Source organism: Sander lucioperca, chromosome 21, assembly GCF_008315115.2.
Source record: "Sander lucioperca isolate FBNREF2018 chromosome 21, SLUC_FBN_1.2, whole genome shotgun sequence".
Taxonomy (NCBI): Eukaryota; Metazoa; Chordata; class Actinopteri; order Perciformes; family Percidae; genus Sander; species Sander lucioperca.
Genome location: NC_050193.1, coordinates 19,743,055 through 19,758,054, shown reverse-complemented (window position 1 = coordinate 19,758,054; position 15,000 = coordinate 19,743,055). Strand labels below are relative to the sequence as shown.

General features: G+C 44.0%; 1 protein-coding gene across 1 annotated transcript in view; it reads right to left on the bottom strand.

Moving 5' to 3' along the window:
* Positions 1–15,000, bottom strand: part of spns1 (spinster homolog 1 (Drosophila)) — a 21,038-nt gene that overhangs the window by 1,659 nt on the left and 4,379 nt on the right. Inside the window, exons 2-11 of the mRNA XM_031314624.2 lie at positions 12,582–12,794; positions 9,945–10,010; positions 7,849–7,985; positions 6,882–7,033; positions 5,084–5,150; positions 4,857–4,999; positions 3,340–3,492; positions 1,816–2,005; positions 1,203–1,268; positions 23–121 (exon numbers count right to left, since the gene is read on the bottom strand). Coding sequence (XP_031170484.1) covers positions 23–121; positions 1,203–1,268; positions 1,816–2,005; positions 3,340–3,492; positions 4,857–4,999; positions 5,084–5,150; positions 6,882–7,033; positions 7,849–7,985; positions 9,945–10,010; positions 12,582–12,786 — 1,278 coding nt within the window. The 5' untranslated portion in view covers positions 12,787–12,794. The remainder of the gene's footprint in view (positions 1–22; positions 122–1,202; positions 1,269–1,815; positions 2,006–3,339; positions 3,493–4,856; positions 5,000–5,083; positions 5,151–6,881; positions 7,034–7,848; positions 7,986–9,944; positions 10,011–12,581; positions 12,795–15,000) is intronic.

Sequence of the window (15,000 nt, the reverse complement as noted above, 5' to 3'; positions counted from 1 at the left end):
TGTGTGTGTGTGTGTAACATACCACTCCTATCATGTATGGACTCCCTGCGTCTCCCAGGAGATGACTGATGACGATCTGCAGAGCTTCAGCTGTGGAGCGCCGCGTTGGAACGACCACGTACTGACGAACACACGGAGAACAGGGTTAACGTCAATGAAATTAGAAAGCTAACGTTAGCTAACGAGCAGCAGCCGGCCGTTTGGTCGCTCCACTCCCGCTGTAGAGAGACTGTGAGAGAACAGCTGACAGCCTGGGAGAGACTGTCTGGTTAACACCAGTTATTAGCTGGGACCGTCCTTTCTTACCGTACCTGAAGTTGCTGCATTCTGGCTGCTGTCTGTAGATTCCTTCATCACAACTCGTATTCTTCCAGATGTTTGATACCAGATGTTGTAACAGCGGTGATGTTGTGTATAGTTTAGGGTCCTCGCCACCACCAGACTAATCAGCATTACAGATTGAACATGTAGCTTATCTATATTAAGTTTATCTATATCTATTGAAACAGTTGTACATATTATTTCCAAATTGTATATATTTTAAATATTGCTCATGTATTATTCTATTATTATTTCATGTATATTTTTTCCTATTATTTAATGTAATGTATGTGTGATGTGTGTCTGATATTTTGCTGCTGCAACACCGTTATTTCCCATTTTTTGGGATCAATAAAAATCTATCTATCTACTGTATCTATCTATCTATCTATCTATCTATCTATGAATGGTCTTCTTTTGACTGAAAGTTCTGCCAAACTACACTTTTTCTGCTCACCAGTTCCATTTCCACTTTCTCACAGTCTACTGCATTGAACGCTCCACCTACGTAAACACCTTCCCGTAATCAACGGCGCCGTCATTACGGCGACCAGCGTAGCGCACCGAGTGCAAGCATAAGTCTACAAAGAGTATAGAAGTAACAAGAGTGTTCAGTCCAAGATGGTGGAGCTGCAGTCATTGAGTTTCCCCTCTTGTTACTTCTCTGGTAGCGTTCGGTTCGGTGGAAAAAAATTCTAAAGTTGGACAGTACCCGGCACCGAACCCTGGGTTTGGTGCATCCCTAGTTAGAACAGAAGTACAGAGAGTCGATTCTATGCAGATGACACATTGGTGTAAACATGGAAAATGAATGAATATTAATAACATCAAATTATCCCTAAAATATCTACTTAATGCATAAATGTATAAGTTCTGCTCACCAGCAGCATGTCAGCCACGATGGCCCAGTTCATGGACAGGAAGGTTTCTCCGAGGAAGATGAAGGCCTGAGGGGACAGACAGGACACACCGCTTAATATTTATGTTAAATATATCATATTTATTTAATATGCAGGGGGGGGGGGGTGAACACACACACACACACACACACACACACACACACACACACAGCTGAGCCTGTCTGATCTTTACATTTGGCTTGTTTCTCTGATTTTTATTTTTGGGCATTTCTGCCTTTACTGGACAGGAAAGCTGAGATGTGGGGGGGGGGGGACATGCAGGAAAACTGTCACAGGTCGGACTCCAACCCTGGACTTCTGCGTCGAGGAACAAGCCTCTGTACATGTGCGCCTGCTCTACCCACTGAGCTAACCAGCCACACACACACACACACACACACACACACACACACACACACACACACACACACACACACACACACACACACACACACACACACACACACACAGGAGACACACAGACACGAAATAATACTGGTGTAAGAACAGGTGTTCCTCTACTCTGGATCAAAGAAAAGTCAAATCTACGAAGTCCAACAGACGACTTTGTCAGCATCCGTGCGTTGAGTCTTACGTATGTGGCGTTGGTGCTGGCCTGAGCGCAGACGATGGCGAGGTAGAGGAAAGGTGCGGAGAGGAGCAGACCGGTGGCACAGACCAGTGGGTCGGCTCGGGGCGTCCTCGTCCTCAGCTGCCGACTGATCAGCACGCCGCTGGTCACGCCCAGCAGACCCGTAACCACGGTGATGGCCCCGAAAATCAAACTGTCAGAGGAGAAACACAGCGTCAGTGTGCTGCTCTTTCTGTCAAATAACCATCACAATCTGACTCTAATGGGCGGTATGACTAGGTCAACGTTTTACACCTCCTGTGCAGCCTAGGGCGCCATTTCTACTGGGGACTAGAGGGTGACACGGGAATCAACGGTCGCTCCCATCCCGTCCCGAGCCCACGAAAATACTCCCGTCACATCCCCATCACGTGGCTGCCACCCCAAAGTGTGTGTGTGTGTCTGTGTGTGTGTGTGTGTGTGTGTGAATTTATCATTACAATGAGCTTAATTATTTCCTGGATATTGCATCACCATCGCCCCTTAATATATGTAGATATTCAGGAAATGGATTCAAAACAAACGTTTTGCCGTAGGACCCCCAGACCCCCTGCTTTGTTAGTTTTGTGTGAAATGGCTCGGTATACGTCACAGGAAAAGAAAGAGGAGTGAGACGTCAGCTGCTGGTGTTAGTGACGCTACATCCTGGTACCGAACACACAGACCCATCGTAGCTTCAGAGAGACTTCTCTTTCTAATGACATGGAGGTTTCACAGTCTAATGCTTCAACAGTTTTATAACAAACTGAGACTTTCTTCACTTGATAAATTATCTTTTGAACTGACAAACGGGATCAAAACATTATTTCTCTCCCCGTTGACAACCGTACATAGTTTTTATTTGGGCATTTTTAGGCCTTTATTGACAGGACAACTGAAGAAATGAAAGGGGAGAGAGGGGGGGGGGATGACATGCAGCAAAGGGCCGCAGGTTGGAGTCGAACCCTGGCCCGCTGCGTCGAGGAGTAAACCTCTACATATGTGCACCCGGTAGGGTTGGGCGGTATCCAAATGTTGATAGTGTCAAACCTCCTCCCTATGTTCCCGTGGTATATGGTATTACAGCGACTAATTAAAAATGATGACGTAAGGCTGAGACGGCGTCACCAAACTGTTGGCTTCACCGTTCAGAAACTGAATACCAAACACTAATACTGAAACTATAACAACATGACAACTTACAAAAAACTACTTTCTCCTCCACACTGTCACCTGATGACAACCACATATAATTACATACGTTATATTTAATATTTAATCCTTGTCTCCTATATAAGTGCATTGCATTTGTTCTAATGACGGTATTGAAACTGATACCGTTGCTATTTTTAAGACCCCGCGGTATACCGTATTACTGTATTACCCAACCCTAGCCCGTCTACCGAGTCTACCAACTGTGCTATCCGGGCGCCCTGTACATAGTTTTTACTAAATAAAGTCCCATGGTGGTCCATCGGACCTTCTCCTCTCTGTCCCCGTGCTGGTTACCTGTCTGAGGCAGCACAGTTTCCCTCCACACAGGGAGCTCTCTCCCCGTTGAAGACGGCGGCTCTGAAGAGGAACGTTGGAGCCCAAAGAGCCAGCGAGCCGGTGACAAACGCCACCGCCGTGAAGCCGAAGGTCGACAACACAAAGCTGTAGCTGCAGACGAGACAGACGCAGATCAGCAGCAGGAAAACAACTCAAACTGGGAGACAAGTTGTTGATTATAATAATTACACTCCATTGACAGCAAACACAAAAGAATACACATTGTATGCAGGGTTCAAAATTAGCACCATTTACCAGCCAAATGCTGGTAAAATATGCAATTGGCTGGTAGATTTGCTTCACTCACCAGCCAGAAAACAATGGTAATCTTTTGAGTGGCTGGTTAAATTTGAACATTCACTAGCCATTTGGCTGGTGGACGAAAAAGTTAATTTTGAACCCTGATTGTATGGCGTTTTTCCACTACATGGTCCCAGCTCGACTCGACTCGGCTTTTTTGGTTTTCGCCGAGCAGGTACCATGTAGTGGAAAAACGCCATTACAGTTTATATATTTGACATTTTAGTGCTGCATGAAAACAGAAAGAAACTCAACAAGGAGATCTGATAGTTTCTAACGGGAGTTTCACAATATTTTACAGAGTTAGTTCAATCATCTGAAGCTCTTTTCAGGCGTGGGATACGTCCCGTTGCTGTTATTCTGTTAAATGACTTTCTGTCATTCAGACGCAGGTTTCCGTTATGCTAATGTTCCACGATGACTCAGCCGTGACAGGATGGGTACAGAAAGAGCCGCTGCTTTCCAGTAAAACCTGGTCACTGGAGACATTTGCAAAGCGCTGCAGATCGCAAACGATGGCAGTGGTGGAAGAAGTATTCAGGCCCTTTACTTCAGTTAAAGTACTAATACCACACTGTCAACATACTGTTACAAGTTACAGTCCTGCAGAGAAAATGTTCCTACAGTAAAAGTGTGTAAGTATCATCAGGAAAATGTAGTTAAAGTATTAAAACACACAGAGACACACAGACACACAGAGACACACAGACACACAGACACACAGACACACACACACACACACACACACACACACACACAGAGACAGAGACACACACACACACACACACACACACAGAGACAGACAGAGACACACACACACACACACACACACACACACAGACACAGACAGAGACACACACACGCGCACACACACACACACACACACACACACACAGTTGTGTGTAATGGTCTAATCATGTCAGCTGGACTTGTAGCTGGTAGGATTTCTGGCGGCAACGGAGCAATCCCAGAAGTGGAACATTGTGGATACAGACATACATCTGTAGAATCTCTTTCATATCCAAGCTAAATTGGTATTGTAACTGAAATGTTCCTAACCTATTTAATATTTAATCAGGATTAAATTTGATTCGGGACTTTGTGAATCAGAATCAAATCGAGTGGTAAGGTCACTGATGCGGCCCATCTCTAGCAGTGAGTGATGTTGGACCTACTTCTTGCTGAGGGCGTGCAGGTCTTCCAGCCAGCTGGTCCGGTGCATGTGATGCTCCGGTCGGGCTTCGATCGCTCCTCTTTCAGGCTCCTTGACGACGAAAAGCAGCAGCAGCACGGCGATCAGGCCCAACCCCGGCGTGACCTGAGAAGAGGGAGCGCTGTGAGAGGGCAGCACACGTACAACATCACCCTGAGGGCTGGAAATCAGAGAAACTGGCACACTTACCCTCAGAGCCCAGTGCCAGTCCTTCGCTAGGTTACCGACCTGTGAGCCCACGATGTATCCGAGCCCGCTGACAGGGAGAAAGATATCGACAAGACGGTCAGATGGACCCCTTCCTGTTTGGCATTTATAATTTAGAAGAATCATATAGAACCATTACAGCTGCATGCAGAATCCACGGTTTGTAGATTAAAGCTACATTTACATCGCTACGTTTTGAGCCAAAAGCGATCTCCGTGCACACAAGTGTGCCAGAGCCATAGACTGTATATAAGAATGGACCAACAGATCCCGTTGCTCTGGACGGAGACCAGTGAAGGCCGTTAGAAGCACTTTTCCGGTGATGGCTGAGCGTTACTGAGCAGCCTCCAACTGAGCTTGAAGACGTAGATGTGACGTGAGCAACCTGTCTGAAAGTTGGAAGTCTTCTGGTAGCTGTGCCAAGAGAAATCTCAATCATTCCCAATCTAGCAGAGACGGAGAGCGTAGGTATATGTAAGGAGATAACATAGACACAGGCTAATTATTGATCACTAAAATGATAGTTAACATTAGTAATTAAACTTAAACAGCTAATGGAAGTCCAAACTGCCTGAGAGCTTCTCCTGTACTATACGGTAATTCCTCTACTATGAGACAGTAAGTCTCGTGGTTATGACCCAATCGTTAGCCTATTTTTATAAAAACGTCTGCTACGGAGCCATAACGTGAGCTACAAGGTAATGGAGCCTTTTATACATTGTCGTGTTTCTTTAGAAATAAACAACGGACAAATAGAGTCTTTAAACTCTTCAGATGTAAAGTTATTCTCTGTCAAAGTGACGTCAGAATGAATGGCAGTCAATGGGATGCTAACGGGGGGTGATGGCTTGGTAGCATCAAAATGGCGCCATAGGAGATTCGAGCTCTGAAGCGAAGCGTACCCCCTTGGCCAGAGCAGGGGGAATGAGGGGGGGGGACGTAGCCTTTGGGGTGGACTTTGGGCTTTTTCACTTTGTAAACCTATAACATGCACAGAAAGAAATATAACACTATAAAGGAAAGGGGAAAAGCCAAAAAGAATAATATGAGCACTTTAAAACTTCTGACCAAAGGACTACAGTTGAAAATAAGCCAGCTGGCACATTTACAGAAAAATGTGGATTCATTTTTAATAAACATTTACCACTGACATCTCAGTAATGTTTGAAGTAATGAGACTTTAATTTCATAAGAACCAGAGGACAGCAGGCTCTCCTCTCTAGCTGGTGACCGTCAGAACTCTGTTACAATATGCACTTGACGGTTACATATTTGACATTGTGCTGAAAGAGGTTAAAGCTGCATATGCCGTTTAAATAAAGAAACCATTGCTCTTGCGTTGCAGTGTAGTGCTATTATATAGCTTATTAAAAGTATAAGAAGGAAAAATGACTTTTTCATTCTCACATAACCCTGTTTGGCTGCTTAGCTTACTTGTTCATATTTTCAAAGTGGATGTGTTAGTCCTAAACGGGCCATTTTTTGGTAACAAGCTCGTCAGCTGGAACTAATAACAAGTGTAGCAGATAAACACTTTGAATCCATTTCATACACTTTTGCTCTTCTGTTCTTTATAAATCAGAATCAGAAAAGGGTATATAGCCCCAGTTACACGTAAGAGGAATTTGCCTTGGTGATCGGTGCATACATGAACAAACAAACATATTAAACATTAATATGAAATAAACAATAAATACAGAAACAGAAATATACAAACATAGCTGTTTAGCATAAGAAAAAGGAGGCTAAATGTTTCAAAGGTAACCCTCATTACACTCACCTGCCGACAGGGATGGCAAAATAGAAAATGGAGAGCATGTAAGTCCTCTTTTCCTTGACGTAGAGGTCGGCGATGATGGTGGGAGCGATGGTGGAGTAACTGGCCTCTCCGACGCCGACCAGGCCGCGCGTCAGCAGCAGCACCCAGAAATGCTGCAGGGCCATCAGAAGGACAGGAAGGTTTACAACAACCACATCAAAGTATTGTCATGTCTGTCTTCGTGCAGGAGGAAATTACACAAACAGACGAATACTCAAACTAAAACACGCTAGTTTGTGCTCATAGACTTTTAATATTAATGGACAGAGCATCCGGTTCGGCGAAGTGCTGCAAATGCGGAAGTGCCTTAAACCTGCATTCTCTCTTAATTCCAGCAGGGGGAAACCAAGGGGGTAAGCCACAATGCGTAGCTCCTATGGCGCCATGTTGATGCTACCAAGCCATCACCTCCCGTTAGCATCCCATTGACTGCCATTCATTTTGACGTCACTTTGACAGAGAATAACTTTACATCTGAAGAGTTTAAAGACTCTATTTGTCCATTGTTTATTTCTAAAGAAACACGACAATGTATAAAAGGCTCCATTACCTTGTAGCTCACGTTATGGCTCCGTAGCAGACGTTTTTATAAAAATAGGCTAACGATTGGGTCATAACCACGAGACTTACTGTCTCACAGTAGAGGAATTAGTAGATAGTATATCGATCAAGATAAAATCTGATGAGACCGAATGTATTTCCTTTGAGTCGATATTCATGAAATTAAATCTAATTTTACTGTTTCCATAAGGCATTTTTCATTCAATATCACTTAATTCGGATAAAAACGTGTGGATGGAAACATAGCTTCTGTTGTGCCTGAAATTTCTACATCAATCTGCACAGCAGCATTACGTTTCATTCAAGAATCAGACCAAAGTAACAGCTGTTTCCAGAGGATGTTCCTGTGGTTCAGTACGAAACACACCTCTTTGGGGGTGTAGGAGCTGGCCAGAGTCACCAAAGCCCAGAATGAGATGCCAACACTCATGATCAACTTCCTGTTGTACCGGTCGCCCAGGTAACCGAAGACCGGCGCCAAGAACATGTAACTGCAGATAAAAACTGGAAGACAACAGACGAACACTCAGAACAGATCAAACTCAAAACCGCCAGTCTGTGACATTATTACAACATTAATACAAGTTACAGGACAAGACACCCAAACTCAAAGACTCTACTTTTAGTCATTTTACGATTTGATTGTTCTGTATCCATTTTTCAATGTGTTGTGTCTCTTTGATTGGTTTGCACCCAATTTACCGTAGTTTTACGTTTCTATGTAGTTGTTCTGTGTAGGGCTGCAACAAACGATTATTTTCATAGTCGATTAATCTGTTGATTATTTTCTCGATTCATCGATTAGTTGTTTGGTCTCTAAAATGTCAGAAAATGGTGAAAAATGTGGATCAGTGTTTCCCAAACGCCTAAGAGGACGTCCTCAAATGTCTTGTTTTGTCCACAACTCAAAGATATTCAGTTTACTGTCCCAGAGGAGAGAAGAAACTAGAAGATCTTCACATTTAAGAAGCTGGAATCAAAGAATTTTTAAAAAAATGACTCAAACCGACTAATTGATTATCAAAATAGTTGGCGATTAATTTAAAAGTTGACAACTAATCGATTAATCGTTGCAGCTCTAGTTCTGTGTCTCTTTGTGTCTCCGTCTGTCTGTTTCTTTGGGTCCCTGTGTAGTAATTCTGTGTGTTTGTAGTTGTAATGTGTGTGTTTTTGGTGGATTTGTGTGTAATCAGTCTCAGTGTCTCTATGTAGTCGTTTTGTGTACGTTAGTGGTCATTAAACGTGTCCATGTGAACGTCGGGACCCCTGACCCCCGGTGGGTATTTACATTCAGCCACAGAGACATCATCATTACAGCGCTACACAAAACAATCTGAAGGTTTTAACATGTTTTTAAAATCAATACTTCCCTGGAATCTAATCTGTCTTTTTCCCCAGAAAACTGGGACGTCTTTCAATAAATCAACTTTAAATAAAGAATGGCACATTCACATTATTCTAGTTTTCTGGTACTATTCCACGGACATTATTTGTTTTAAAAGGTCCTATGACATGCTGCTTTCTGGATGCTTTTATATGAGCCTTAGTGGTCCCCTAATACTGTATCTGAAGTCTCTTTTATATAGACCTTAGTGGTCCCCTAATACTGTATCTGAAGTCTCTTTATATAGACCTTAGTGGTCCCCTAATACTGTATCTGAAGTCTCTTTTATATAGACCTTAGTGGTCCCCTAATACTGTATCTGAAGTCTCTTTTATATAGGCCTTAGTGGTCCCCTAATACTGTATCTGAAGTCTCTTTATATAGACCTTAGTGGTCCCCTAATACTGTATCTGAAGTCTCTTTATATAGACCTTAGTGGTCCCCTAATACTGTATCTGAAGTCTCTTTATATAGACCTTAGTGGTCCCCTAATACTGTATCTGAAGTCTCTTTATATAGACCTTAGTGGTCCCCTAATACTGTATCTGAAGTCTCTTTATATAGACCTTAGTGGTCCCCTAATACTGTATCTGAAGTCTCTTTATATAGACCTTAGTGGTCCCCTAATACTGTATCTGAAGTCTCTGGTGGTCTTGACCAACTGCCACTGTGCTTGTTTGAAAGCCATGATGTCTCTCTCTCTCTCTCATGGGGGACCAAATTCTCTGGGTGGTCAAAGCAGAGAAAGGGGAGGTAACCTTTCCCCTTATGACATCATAAAGGGAAGATTCCTGATTGGTCCATCTGAGCTTTCATTTTCTCAAAAGCAGAGCAGGATACCCAGGGCTCGGTTTACACCTATCACCATTTCTAGCCACTGGGGGACCATAGGCAGGCTGGGGGAACTCATATTAATGTTAAAAAACCTCATAAAGTTCATAAAATGTTCATGCCATGGCACCTTTAACAACAATTTCTCTAAAAAGTAATCTAACCTTGTTAACCTGACAGAATGAACTGATGCTGTTATTTTTAAACGTATGGGTTCAGGGGTTATTTGATTCGTGAGTTCCTCTAACCTGTCTGGAGTAGGCCGGACTTCCCGTCATCAATCCCGAAATACTGCTCGATGTCGGGGAGAACACCTGTCGGAGGGGATCAGAGTTACTTCTCAGGAAACAGTCACACAAACACAGACATTTCACATGAATCTCAGAGCTGAAACCATTAGTCAACTACTATTTGAAGGCCTCACGATGTGACGAAAACATGAGATAACGCTGCTGAATAATACAATATTACTTTGCGATAAGTCAACGATATTAAAGAGTTCTCAGTTCTGCTGCTTTCAGTATTCGGCTAAAATACAACTGCTTGTTGCATTCAAAACCAGGGCTGTAGTACTCAAGTCCTGTCTTGGACTCGAGACCGGACTCTATGGTCTCGGACTCGCTGGTATTTCTTGGACTCAAACCTCTTTGGACTCGGTCTCGACTCGGTCTTGACTAGTCCTGGTCTTGATTCGGTCTTGACTAGTCCTGGTCTTGACTCGGTCTTGACTAGTCCTGGTCTTGACTCGGTCTCGACTAGTCCTGGTCTTGGACTTGTCTTGGACTCGACAAATGTGGTCTTGACTACAGCCCTGTTCAAAACTAATGAAAGGAAATCATTCCCAACTTTCTTTTACTGAACAAATTGAACTGAATATAAAAGGCAGCATTAATACATTTTAAAGTGCAGTTTTCTGATATTTTCTTTCAACTAAAACAACAAATCTCTGAGTGTCTTTAGCCATGGGTTTATTGCGCCGGTTGATATCGCGGTAAATACATATTTTAGGTAAAAACGACTGTTCTGTTTCCAGTTTCTCCGCTGTGATGATTCTCTGTTTTCAGTCAGACAGAAGAAGACGTCTGAAGACGTCTCTGTGATTAATCACGGACACAAAAACAATCATTAGTTGCACACTAGTCTCGCTTTGCCAGACCCTCCTCCACAGAGCTGCAGAGGAGGGTCTGGCTGTTGTGTGAAGTAAACGCAACATTTTTCAACTTTCTGCTAAGATATATGGGACTTTTTTGCAACGAAAATGCGGGATTGATTATGAATCATGCAAGCTCTGCATATTTTGCACGGAAATCGGCAATTTATGCGGCGAAAGTGCGGCGTATTTGAAAAAATGCGGCCCCCGCATAAATATGCAGACTTTGGCTGATTATGCATTGAGTTACGGGATGGCATAATCACGTTTTTCTGGAGGGACTGATTTCTTTAAACCAATCACAATCATCGTGGGCGGGGCTAAGCTCCGGACGGAGCCACGGTGCCTCTGCTAAATAGTCTCAGGAAGGAACTTGTTTTGGTGGAACATGTTCAAAAGTAGTTTTAGTCAGAGGGACAGACAGTCTAGCTAGCTGTCTGGATTTACCCTGCAGAGATCTGAGGAGCAGCTAACCATAGCTAGCTACTTTACTGTATGTGTTTATTCTGATTATTAGTTTGCAAAATAAACCCTTTATAACTTCTTTAATCTCCTTATATTCCCCGTCTGTCCAAAGATCTTATTAAGTAGAATTCCCTGATGTTGCCCATCTGAAATAAACATATTAAATATTTAATAATCCTGCAGGAAACTAAGCCTCTGATTGGCCGTGATGGTGCAGGTGCAGATTACTTTATTTGTACCTGTAGGTAGATTTGTTTTGCAGCAAGAAAATGACATTTATTTTGATAAACATCTATGAAAACATACTGAAGAAAGACTGGTACAAGTACTTCAAATCTGATACAACTACTCCTCACGGCTCCCCCGATCGGAGCCTAAGGCCTCCTGCACACTGGCTGCGTGGCGTGAGCGTGGCGTGTCAGCTGCGTGGCGTGAGCGTGGCGTGTCAGCTGCGTGGCGTGAGCGTGGCGTGTCAGCTGCGTGGCGTGAGCGTGGCGTGTCAGCTGCGTGGCGTGTCAGCTGTGTGGCGTTTTCTATGTCTTTCACCAGAAAGGTGTCTGACGCGGTGCTGCTGCTGCTAGTCTTGTCTGGACACATGGATGTTTCTCATAAACATAAACATAAATATATTCTGATCTGATTACAGCAACGACAACGTCGGCAGTATTGACGGCTAAATAGGCTCCAGAATATTTCCTTCTGGATTGACAGGTGCGGTATTTAAATGACATTTATGTCAAAACCTCGAGACTTTCAAACATCAACATGTCATTTATTAAATGTATTTGTGTCTAAATGACATATAAACATCTTTTCCTATTCTATGTTGTCTGGAAATGCTTCCAACACGCTGGCGTGTCGCGTGAAAATCAGAATCAGAAAAGCTTTATTGCCAAGTACGTTTACACACACAAGGAATTTGTTCTGGTGCTGTAGGTGGATGTCACATTAAAGCAACATGCACAGACACACCGAGTCGCTGTATGCGGCGCCATCTTAACTCTCTCTTAAAAAATAGGCGTCAGTCCTATTTCTAGCATGCACGCGTTTTGAAACTAACTGGTGCTGGTTTTGTGGTTCTGTTCTACGTGAATTCGTGAGATCTCGTGGGTCCTCGTGACTACAGCTGTCAGTCGTGGCCGCAGCCGTGCCGCAACAAATCCAGACCTGGTGGGTATTGACGGACGGCGGAGCACGGAGCCAACACGCAACCGGTGGAAATGAGGAGTAAGAGAGCAAGCGAGAGAGCGGGGGTGAGTTGCTTGGTTACCTGCCACGGTGAAGCGGTCCATGTAGTTGAGCAGGTTGATGTAGCAGAGGATGAAGACGGTGAGCAGCGCTCGCACCTTGGACACCCCGCTGGGTGACTCCTCCTCCGGCGGAGGCCGCTGAGCCGCCGAGCCGCCCTGCTCCTCCGCCTCGCTGTCATCGGAGAAGAACGGTGCCGTCTCCGACGTCTGCTCGCCCTGGGACATGGCCGCCGCTGAGGAGGGGACCAATGAAAACACTTATGAAATGGGTATATTGATAACTTTAGGGAACAAACGGAGCTACGTCACATTCTGGGTCACGTCTGATTTGAACCCAGACCTCCATCTTATCAACTTAACTCAGTAGTTTGCAGTATTCCTTCCCTCTCTTTTTGTAAAATTGTAAATTCTATTCTATTGTTATACTGTACACTTTTTTTTATTCTTTCTAGAGGTGCAACGATGAATCGATGAATCGATTAGTTGTCAACTATTAAATTAATCGCCAACTATTTTGATAATCGATTGAGTCATTTTTTTATTAAAATAAATCCGATTTCTCTGATTCCAGCTTGTTAAATGTGAAGATCTTCTAGTTTCTTCTCTCCTCTGGGACAGGAAACTGAAGATCTTTGAGTTTTGGACAAAACAAGACATTGAGACAACAAGTCACGCTGAGATGATCAGACCATTACACACACAACTGGTTGGAGAGGAAGAGAGAGACAGAAAGGGAAGAGAGAGACAGAAAGGGAAGAGAGAGACAGAAAGGGAAGAGAGAGACAGAAAGGGAAGAGAGAGACAGAAAGGGAAGAGAGAGACAGAAAGGGAAGAGAGCGAGAGAGAAAGGGAAGAGAGAGAGAGAAAGGGAAGGAGACAGAAAAGAGAGAAAGGAATAAAGAAAGTAGATGAACTGTTTGGATCATTTCCACTACTAAACTGTGAGGATGTTTCTTTACTTTTAATACTTTAACTACATTTTCCTGAAGATACTGACACACTTTAACTGAAGCAACATTTTCTCTGCAGGACTGTTACTGTAACAGAGTATTTCTACAGTGTGGTATTAGTACTTTAACTGCAGTAGAGGACCTGAATACTTGTTCCAGCGCTGCCCTGAAGTAGGAGCCTAAACAGAGCGTGGCAGCTTCACTGTTTGTTATCTGATCAGGTGGAAGGTGAGGTTTGGTGGCACCGAACACTCACGTGAAAATGAAAAGATGATCTGAAAACTGTGCTTATAAAAAGTATTCACAATGTGCCAGTTTTAGCCAGACAGCTAATTTGGGAGGAAACCCACGCAAACACAGGGAGAACACGCAAACACAGGGAGAACACGCAAACACAGAGAGAACACGCAAACACAGAGAGAACACGCAAACACAGAGAGAACACGCAAACACAGGGAGAACACCCAAACACAGGGAGAACACGCAAACACAGAGAGAACACGCAAACACAGAGAGAACACGCAAACACAGGGAGAACACGCAAACACAGGGAGAACACGCAAACACAGAGAGAACACGCAAACACAGGGAGAACACGCAAACACAGAGAGAACACGCAAACACAGAGAGAACACGCAAACACAGAGAGAACACGCAAACACAGGGAGAACACGCAAACACAGGGAGAACACGCAAACACAGGGAGAACACGCAAACACAGAGAGAACACGCAAACACAGGGAGAACACGCAAACACAGGGAGAACACGCAAACACAGGGAGAACACGCAAACACAGGGAGAACACGCAAACACAGGGAGAACATGCCAACTCCACACAGAAAGGCCCGGGCCGGGGGATCGAACTCTGCAGTCCCTACTTGCTGTGAGACAGAAGTGCTAACTAACCACTGAGCCACCGTGCTGCTGAGTTAAACTGCATCATTTGGGACAAAACAAACTCAGATGACATTAAAGCAGAAAAGCTGGTTGTGTCGCTGCAGAGAGCTGAGGAAGAGGAAGAGGACTGAGAGAAACCAGAGTCACGAGATCACTGCAACACACAGGAATCTGTTCTCATGACTAAGACGCTTCGCCTTGTGACAAAATACGGGTAACTTTCTTTCATCATACCTCCTCTGCAGTGTATCGGTCTGTTCTTGTTTAACTATAAACGTGGGGTCCAAAACCAGGGAGTACAGTATACTTGTGGGGTCCCGACAGCTTTGTGGGGCCAAAATGCTGGACCCCACAAGGTTAAAGGTCTGTTTGAGGGTTAAGACTTGGTTTGAGGATTAGGGTTAGAATTAGGTTATGGTTAGGGTGAGGGTAAGGGTTAAGGTTAGGCATTTAGTGGTGATGGTTAAGGTTAGGGTAAGGGGCTAGGGAATGCATTATGTCAATGACGGGTCCCCACAAAGATAGTGAAACAAACCTGTGTGTGTGGCTGTGTGTGTGTGTGTCTCTGTGTGTGTGTGTTGCTGTGTGTGT